This window comes from Phyllostomus discolor, chromosome 1 (assembly GCF_004126475.2).
Source record: "Phyllostomus discolor isolate MPI-MPIP mPhyDis1 chromosome 1, mPhyDis1.pri.v3, whole genome shotgun sequence".
NCBI lineage: Eukaryota > Metazoa > Chordata > Mammalia > Chiroptera > Phyllostomidae > Phyllostomus > Phyllostomus discolor.
The window spans coordinates 105,063,384-105,073,543 of record NC_040903.2 but is presented as its reverse complement, the minus strand read 5'-3'; the positions used below and the strand labels follow the sequence as shown (position 1 = coordinate 105,073,543).

At 35.0% G+C, this 10,160-nt stretch overlaps 1 protein-coding gene across 7 annotated transcripts in view; it reads right to left on the bottom strand.

Annotated features, from left to right (window-relative positions):
- Nucleotides 1-214: 214 nt before the first annotated feature.
- The window catches only part of HELQ (helicase, POLQ like), a 48,528-nt gene continuing 38,582 nt past the window's right edge, over nt 215-10,160 (bottom strand). For all 7 annotated transcript variants that reach the window (XM_028506852.2, XM_036027103.1, XM_036027100.1 and 4 more), the window contains 2 exons: nt 8,885-9,019; nt 215-2,258 (listed from right to left, as the gene is read on the bottom strand). In XM_028506852.2, the coding sequence (XP_028362653.1) occupies nt 2,166-2,258; nt 8,885-9,019 (228 nt within the window). In that variant the 3' untranslated portion in view covers nt 215-2,165. The remainder of the gene's footprint in view (nt 2,259-8,884; nt 9,020-10,160) is intronic.

Here is a 10,160-nt window from a genome sequence, read left to right as displayed (position 1 = left end):
AAAGGTTCAGCAGTGAACTCAAAGCTACTGAAAGGATCAAATAAGAATTCTAAAAATGAAAACTACAACAATGGAATTAATAGCCCAATATATGGATTTAACCATACGTTAAACCCTGTAAAGGCAATCAGTAAACATGGAGAGAGTCTAGAAAAAAATGTACTTTATGTAGTCCATGAAAAATTTAGTCTAGAAAACGAATGAACTTCAAGGAAACATTAAAAATATGGACTATTTACCAAAATAACTATATGCTAGAGTATAAAGCAAATCTTAACAAATTTCAAAAGACAATATTTTTTAAGGATATCTCTTTTGATCTTTGTTTAACTAAAGCATGAAAGAGCAACTAAATTATACTTAGGAAATCTCCAAATAGTTGGAAGTTAAAAATATCAATATTAAAATACAAAATGTTTGACTGGATAAATATGAAAGTGTAACATATTAATTTTAGGATGCCTCTAAATGCAATTTCTAAAGAAATGTATATCTTTAATATACATGGTAGAAAAAAAAACAGGTAAAAAATTATCTAAACACCTTGCATAAGTAAATAGAAAAGGAGCAACATACTGAACTCAAAAAAAGTAGAAGGTACCAAATAGGAAGAGCAAAAATTGATAAAATAGCAAGTTATTTTAATTACTCTATGTTTCAGTTTACTTATCTATAACATGGGGATGATAATAGTATCTGCCTTACAGTGTTGTTGTAAGGACTAAATTAGTCATTTAAAGCACATATAATAGTGCCTGGTACATGGAAATTGGAAGGTAAATTACTACATTATAATGGTAGAAAATGTTAAGGCATGAAGAACTTAGACTGAATCTATTTGCAAAGTCTTCAATGGATGTCCTGAACAGGTAAGACTTTAAGTAAGCTAGTTCAGTATTAATCAATATTGGTAGTTATTACCCTTTTTTTCTGTAGCTAACCTGTCATCTACATTTGAACTATAATTCTGAAAAGGGAGTGGGAAGAGGCAATATTTAGGTGTGTTTGAAGAGAATCTTTAAATTATTCACTTGAGTAGTTTTAATTCTTCACAAAGTTTCCTGCTTTCTACAGTAAATTGTGGTAGGTACTATGTGCCATACAAAGATGATAAAAAAGGTCTCCACTTTCCAGGAGATTTGAAACTAATAGCATTTAAAAAGACATGGGCTGGTCTTCACTGAAGGTCACATTGAACTGCAAGCTGCTTCAGGTCATTTTTAGGAGTCAGCAATGTGGCAGAAGACAAGAAGACCAAATCTAGAATTATGACTGTCCCTTTTGACAGCTGTTTTCCCAACCACTACCAGACAAGGAACTGCTAGCAGGACTACCTGGACTTCTGCTGTTGCAAGAAGACAATGACCATTAAAGGGGATGATGTTTCCATGTGCAAATGGTCCACATCCCAGGTGTGCGCCTGAGATGACTGCCATGCAGAAGGCCCACTGAGATGACTGCCATGCAGAAGGAAAGAATTCAACTGGCTCCACCCCACTTCTCCTCTGTTCTCCATTCTTCTCCCAGGATGGTGAAGGAGGATCTAGGCACATCACACCCTGGCATCCTGAATCATGACTTAACTAATAATAAATATTCATTGGAAAACTATAAAAAAATACATAGGCATAAATGAAGGGCTCATAATACTTACAGAAGTGCAAGAACTCATGTATGGAGTGGGAATGAGAACAAACTTGAACTTTTTCATACAGGAGACAGAATTTGAGCATTTTTAGTTGATAGTTGAAGTATGTAGCACATTTTAAAGATAATTTTCTATGCACTTGGAATAGAATAAAGAAGTTAGGAAATAAAGGGTTTGGAAACTGCAGGGGAAATTCTGGAATTTTAAACAGTTCAGTTTGATAAAAGAAATGAGTAAGAGATGATGAAAGATCTGTCTACAAAGGTAGGATGCAGCAAGGTTGAGGAAGTTGGGTTTCATTTTTGAACACAGATACTGGATCATGTATAAGATTTGAGTAAGATGGATTATTACTGGGAAGGTTACTGCAATTATGGGTGACAGGTATATTCAAACATCATCCACAGTTCTGAATGTATAATTAAAATGTATTTTTTCATTTATAAACTATGAGGAACCTTTAATAAAACATATGTACAAAAAATAATTCATATTTGAAAATGCTCATCAGACAGCTTCATGCCTTTTCAATGGAAGGGAAATCAGAAGGTAACCTCAATAGCTCTTCTACTTCTTCTTGCAAAGCCTCTGCTTTTTCATGCAACAGCATCTACAATAAAAGCATTAAGACATGAGACTAAAATATGCATTGCTGGAGAAATGCTAACATTTTTTACCACCGGAATCCTTACACATCAGCAATCTAGACATTAAAAATAATAATGAGATTGAAAAACAGCCACTTAGGAAAAAGTGATCATAGTAAATGAAACTGAAGCATATAGTTAAAGTCATTTTAGCTGATTGCTACATTTGGTATACCAAAAAAGGAACTCTAATACTCTCAAGGATTTGTTTTAATTGAAGACTCAACCACTTAAAATTAGCTTTTAATCTATAAAATAAAAGACAATTTTTCAAAAATTTAATTAGAACTTGAAAATATTATCCTTCATATATGTATTTTATTATTCCTTAAACTTTAGTATGCTATCTTTTGAAAACCTACCACTTTTTCAAAGACAATTTTTATTCAAGTTCCTAAAACTAACATGGTTAATTTCAAAAGAAATGTAATGAGCAAACAAAATATTTCTAAACATGGCACATAGTAGATATAAATGAATATTTACCAAATAATGACTTTTCCTCTTTCTTTTAGAAACCAGAAATAAAATGTTGGTAGTTATTACAGTTGGGTTTTGTGTATATTGGGGTAAAGTATTTGTACTACTTTTGTTACAAAATTATATAATAAAAAGTTCAGCAAAATCATATTAAGGGAAAAAAAAATCATATGACACAAAGTGAAAGGGAAAAATCTACTCTACCTATTTGGTATAAAGCATAGAATTACATATAATGCTTATAATCTATATAATCTATATTATGATATAGATTATATATATTATATATAGAGAGAAATAGAATAAAATGTACTCAGGTAAGTTTTCCAGCAGCTGAGGTAATGGTGACCATATGAAACAAATCTCCCAACATGTCCTCTAAAAACTATACAGATCAACAAGGAACACACAAAACTTGTGTCAGCAATACTTGAATGAAAAGAACACCATCAACTTCAAATTACTCATAGTTAAAAAAAATCCACCAATTTCCAACAAAGTCATTTCTTAAGTTCTCATTCCAAAGTGTTTGCAGAGATCAAAGTGGGTTTGAGGAAAAAACAAAACAAAACACATGAAACAAGAAAGAGGAAAAACAGAGGGTCTCAGATTAAACAAAATCATCTCCAGATAGAGAAAGGTTACCCTAAGTACAAAAATATTGTGAAAAGAATCTTAGTAAAATGGATAGAATAAAATGTTCCCCAAAATTAACTCTACTGAATCAAGCCCTGCCAGAACCATGGCAGTTATCAATAGGTAATTATAGAACAATGGTCCGGGAACTAGCCTGATTTCTTTAAAGTTTGTTTTTCAGATCTAAAGCTAAGCCAGGAATCACAGAGACAAACTCAACACTTGGTTAGGAAAGTCCCTTTCTGCATCCCATAATAAGTGTTACACAATCCCAGAATGCTTCTCTTTGCTGACGTATACCTAGACATCAATGTTTTGAAACAGGAAAAGTCTGCTAACTTACTTCCATAACCCCAGCAACTTCTGTGTTCCCAAGCTATAAAAACCCATAAGACCCACATTTGGGGTGTATAACTTGGGAACTTATCTCGGTTCTCTCACCTGCTGAAGAACCTCAATAAATCTGCCTTTGTTTTCATCAGTGTCCTTGGTCTAAATTCTTTTGTAGCTGGAGATAAGAACCCAGACTTGTTTTGACATTAGTAGATTAAAGCATTGTTTATAAGAAAGGATTTAAAGTATGTGAAACTCTAGAAGGCAGTCTTGGAAAGGCAATACCTCTAGGGGAAAGAAGGAGTGAAAAGGAGAGGTATCCTTTGGAAGCTGGGCAGCGAGGGGAAAAAAGAGGGCAAAATTTAGGAACCTGCAGGAAAATTACAGAAATTTAAAAAATCAAAGAACACCACTCTTCCTTGCATTCCTCTCCCACCACAAGCCACCCATTAATGAAACTACACTGACAGAAGAGAGATTGTTGAATAGGATTCTCATTAATCACTCTCAATGGCCATCTCAGTCTAAGAGATGCAGAGGATAAGCAGCTCTCATTATACAAGACTACCCTATAAAAAAAAATAGAGAAAATGACAATCCAAGCACTTTAGCTCATAAATATTTCCTTCCTTGAAAGCAAACCATGATACTGAAAAACTGTAACACAATATTCCAAAGAGAATTATGTAGTCTCAAGTAAACACTTGGAGACATGAGGGAAAAACACATCCTGAATAAGAAAGTCCAAAACTAAGAAGGGAAGTGAACCAAAAACAGAAAAAAGTGAAATAAGAGTTGAAGCTCAGGAAAATAATAGAAGAAAAAGGCAAATTATATCAGAAATAAAAACTAAATAATGAGGTATCCAAGGAAGAACAGATTTGAATAAAAACCTAATTAGGGTCATTGGGGGGAAAAAGCAGGAAAACAATCAAGATAATGAACATGAGATGAAGAAAGAAGTAAAGAATCAGAGAAATTGAAGGGGAAATGGGCAAAGAAGATCTAACATATATATAATTGGAGTTCCTAAAAAAAAAAGAAAAATAAAACCTTGGCCAGGTAGCTCAGTTAGTTAGTGTCGTCCTGATATGTCAAGGTTGCAAGTTCAATTCTCAATCAGGGCACATACAAGAATCAACCAATGAATGCATAAGTAAATGGAACAACAAATCAATTTCTTGCTTTCTCTGCCCTGCTTCCTCTCTCTCTGAAATCAACAAATAAATTAAATTTTTTTTTAAATCAAGCAATGGATCAGAGCTAATATTTAAAACTACAACCTAAGGAAGCTTCCATAAATAAAAGAAAATAAAGATATACCCTAGTGAAACTATTTGAATTTATAGCTAAAGAAAATAGGTTCATGTTTCATATATTCAACAACAACAAAAAAACCCACTCATAAGCACTGGTGTGAGCAAATAAAATGGAATACAAACAGACTCTGTATTTCAAATGAGTAACATGACTGCCTATTTTAAAATGTAACACTTAGGCACATTATTTCAATTATATATTCTCTTATATATAAAGACAAAAAGGCTGTAAATAGATACTGAATTCCAGTTAGTAAATTTTTTTCCTCAGTAGCATGCTTTAACAATTCTGTAATTATTTTCAGGTATTCTAGGATTCAGCAAAATAGGTAAGTATATTAATGAAAACAGGAGTCAGGTTTTTCACTGTTGGAGAAAGAAACTAAAAACACGAGAAGGGGGAAGGCTACAGTGAGTGTGGTAGATTAAAAATGGTTGGAAATTCTCTGACACCTCTACTGAGAGATTGAATTTAATTCTCCTGTTCAATGTGTGCTGGCCTTGGTGATTTATTTGTAACTAATAAAATGCAGTGGACATAATGCTGCATGATTTCCACAACTCTGCCAAAAAGAAGCTTTGCAAGTTTCTGTCTTGGTTTCTTGGAATGAGACCATTCCAAGGCCTCTTGAATGCTCCCTTCTCAAAGCCCAGGAACCATGCTGTAAGAAACTCAAGCTATGTGGAAATTAAAAATAGATGAATAAGAAACTCATAAGGTTTTAAAGGACATTATACCAGATTTAATAAAAAGTGACAGAGATAATAAAATAAAAACCTCTGAACCCTTGAACTTCTACAGAGAGGAAGGAGACTGAGAAAGCTACCTAGCTGCAGACATGGGAAATTGCTTATAAAAAGGAAAGAATGATTCAGATGAGGGAATCCAAAACTAGGAAGACTCATTCTCAGGGAGCAGAACTGGGTCCTAATCAAGAATCTAGCCACATACGCTTGGCTGTATATCAGATGTACCACTCATTTTCCCTCTTTTTGAATAGGAATGTGGTTATCTTATCTCTGTTTCACCATTGTAGGTGGTCTATCACTTAGACTAGATTTAGAAGGAATATGGGACATTGAGGTCCAACCTGAGTCTGATTCCATAAAGGAATAAATCTTTTAGGGATGAACCTATTTTATATGTGGGAGAAATGTAAATAATTTGTGACCAGAGGCCAAACATTAAAGATGAATGAGAATTACTTGACATTCCCCTCATGGAGAGATGAGGGTCTAATTCCCCTTCCTTTTAATCTGAGTTGATCTTAATGACCTTCTAGTAACCAGTCATATACAGGAGACCACATAACTTCTGAAATTAGTTCAGAAGGTTTCTTGTCTTTTCTGCCTTGATTTCTCAAAATGTTTACTCTGTGGACATTTCCTCTCAAAACGTAGTTGTGCCCTGGGTGGTGTGGTTCTGTGGATTGAGTGCCAGACTGTGTTCTGAAAGGCTGCTGATTTGATTCTCAGTCAGGGCACATGCCTGTGTTGTGGGCCAGGTCCCCAGATGGGGGCATGTTGAGAGGCTACCACTCAATGTTTCTCTCGCACATTGGTATTTCTCTCCCTCTTTTTCTCCCTCCTTTCCTCCATCTCTAAAAATAAATAAAATCCTTAAAAAAAGAAAAGAAAACCTGGTTGCCATGCAATCAGAGACCCAAGCCCCATGGGGAAAGCTCCAGCTGAAAGCCTCAGATAATGGTACTTTTCAAGTGCCAGCCAAGTGAGTGACCCATCTGGAATATCCAATCCAGTCAAGCCTTTAGATGACTACAGTTCCACTTGAAATTTGACTGTAACTGTATGAGAGTCCAGGAAAAATATCTGGCTGAACTCTTCCAGAATTCCTAATTCACAAAAATGAATAAAATGAAATAGCTGTTTTAAGTCGCAAAGGCAGAAAACACTTCCTTAATCAAATGATAGTATTATCAGTAATGAAACCAACTGACACCCTCTGGCTCCTGGCACAGTGTTCCAAGAAGGACACACATCATTTCTGTAGTATTACCACAAAAAACTGCATGCACTCAGTATAATCCTAACTGGTTTCCCATTTTTATTCTTGTGCCCGTTTGCACCTCTGACCCACTCCGTTATTCAAAATCCTGCATGAAATATCCATTTTTTCCTCTTTCAAGCTGTCAGGAAAGCAAAAAGCACATATCTCAGTGCATAAGGTAGAAGCAATGTATTGAGAATGACACAGAAGTATGGGTCCCTGGATACAACACCAATTCCCCATATAAACTATGAATTGCTTATGCTTGAACTTGTCTAATAACCTTTTAAATTTAAAGTCACTTCTTTTGTCCATTGTTACTACAGCTCTATTTGTATTCTTTTTTTAAGATTTTAAAAAATTATTTTATTGTTGTTTAATTACAGTTGTCTGCATTTTATTTATTTATTTTTTAGAGCAGATAAGGGAGGGAGAAAGAGAGGAAGAAAACCATCAATGTGTGGTTGCCTCTCCCATGCCCCCTACTGGGGACCTGTACTGAAACCCAGGCATGTGCCCTGACTGGGAATCAAACCAGTGACCTTTTGGTTTGCAGGCCAGCACTCAATCCACTGAGCCACACCAGCCAAGGCTGTATTCTTAATAATATATAGTCTAACTCTGCAGTCCTGGCTCTACAACTTACTTATCTGTGTTTCCTTGGGTAAATCACTTAATTTCTTTAAAAGAAATTATTCGTTCATTCATTCAAACATATATTAAATACCTACTCTAGGCTGAGTACTGTGCTAGCTGCTATTGCAATGAAAATTACTATGACTTCATCAATATGAACACTATACACTCCTAATCTAATAGAAGAAGGTCAGTTTTAGTGTCATCATATTGAAGATAATAGTGACAGCACTTTTATAAATATCAATGAAGATAATATAAACAATGTGAGCACTATTCAAAAAAGTTAGATGGAAACATTTTTTAGCTCATTCTAACCTGTATATAACAATAATGTAGCAATTTCAGGCTACCAGAAATGGAAGTACAGTTGAAATCAAGGAGGAAATAATCCCACACTGCTGTGTAGTGGCTTCACCCACATTGAGCAGGAGAGTAATGATACACAGGACTGCATCTAGCAAAGGGTAGATGCAGTTTTTTAAAAAGCTAAGCAATTTCAGGCCACCAGAATAGAAGTACAGTTGAAATCAAGAAGGAAATAATCCCAAACTGCTGTGTAGTGGCTTTACCCACATTGAGCAGGAGAGTAATGACACACAGGACTGCATCTAGCAAAGGGTAACTAGGACAGTGATAGATTATTTAAAACAGATGAAACAAACAGAAAAGAGAAACCCTTGTTGATAGTGAGAACTGTTTTTAAATATGTGAAAAACTACCACATGAATGAAGGAATAGAATAGTTTCAGAGGGTAGCATTACAACACAATGGTCAACATTATAAGAAGGCAAAATTGAGCCTTGTTATAATGGGATCCTCTTTGTGATACTGAAAGTGTCCAAAAACAGAACTATGTAATTTTTGAGGTTGTAAGCTCCTTGTCAAAAATGGGAAAACCAGATGTTGAGGATGCTGAGGAAAGGACTTCTGTGAAAGGTTGTAAGGAGGCAGAATTCAATGAGTTCTACACTTCCCTGTACTTCAGTGAGCTCTTGAAATTGTGTTTTTTAGGAGGTCCTTTTTCTCTTTATAGCAAGCCTTTTATCATAACAAATATACTATTTTTATCCATATATTATGAGTTTACACTTTTGGGTCTATTTGTTTTCATGTCTAAGGCATAAGGAGATAATAGCATAAAATATCATAAAGATTAAAAAATAGTTTGCTTACCTTTGCTGATGAAACAATTTGCTTGGCCTGGTGTCTTGATAAGTGATCAATTGTCCTTATTAGCACTTCAGGATCTGCATTAGCTAAGTGTGTTAGACTTTTATAACCTGCGTTGTATAACTGTTTTGCTCGACCCTGAAAAGTATTACAAAAATCAGTAGGATCAGAATTTGGGATTTGGAAAAAATAACTAAATGTCTTATTAAAAGGAAAAACTTCACATGCAAGAGATAGGAATACACTAAGATAATAAAGTAAACATGAAGAGATAACACATCAGAATCCTGAAAATACATTTTAAAAGATGTATTTGATTTCAGAAATTTATATGGAACCATAAACAACCCAGAATAGCTGCAGCAATTTTGAGAAAGAAGAACAGAACAAAGCAGGAGGGATTACAATACCTGATATCAAACTGTATTACAAGGTCACTGTAATCAAAACAGCCTGGTTCTGGAATAAAAACAGGCACATAGACCAATGGAACAGAACAGAGAGCCCAGGAATAAAGCCAAGTCTCTATGGTCAAGTAATATTTGACAAAGGGGGAAGAAGCATAAAATGGAGTAAAAATAGCCTCTTCAACAAATGGTGTTGGGAGATCTGGACAGCTACATGCAAAAAAATGAAACTCAATCACCAACTTACACCATACACAAAAATAAATTCAAGGTGGATAAAAGACTTAAATATAAGTTGCACCACCACAAAAGTCCTAGAGGAAAACATTGGCAGGAAAATCTCAGACATTCCACGCATATCTTCAGTGATATGTCCCCTAAAGCAAGGGACATAAAGGAGAGAATAAACAAGTTGGACCTCATCAAATTAAAAAGCTTCTGCATGGCTAAAGAAAACAGCATTAAAATAAAAAGAGAACCAACTATATGGGAAAACATATTTGCCAATGACACCTTGGACAAGGGCTTGATCTCCAAAATATATAAAGAACTCACATGACTCCACTCCAGGAAGACAAGGAACCCAAGTAAAAAATGGGCAAAAGACTTGAAATAGACACTTCTCCAAGGAAGACACAGAGAGGGCCCAGAGACCTATGAAAAGATGCTCAGCATCACTAGCCATCAGAGATGCAAATTAAAACCACAATGAGATACCCCCTCACACCCATCAAAATGGCTATCATAACCAAATCAACAAAGAAGTGTTGGAGAGGATGCAGGGAAAAGAGAATCCTAGTGCACTGTTGGTGGGAATGCAGACTGTTGCAGCAACTGTGGCAAACAGTATGGAATTTTCTCAGAAAACTAAA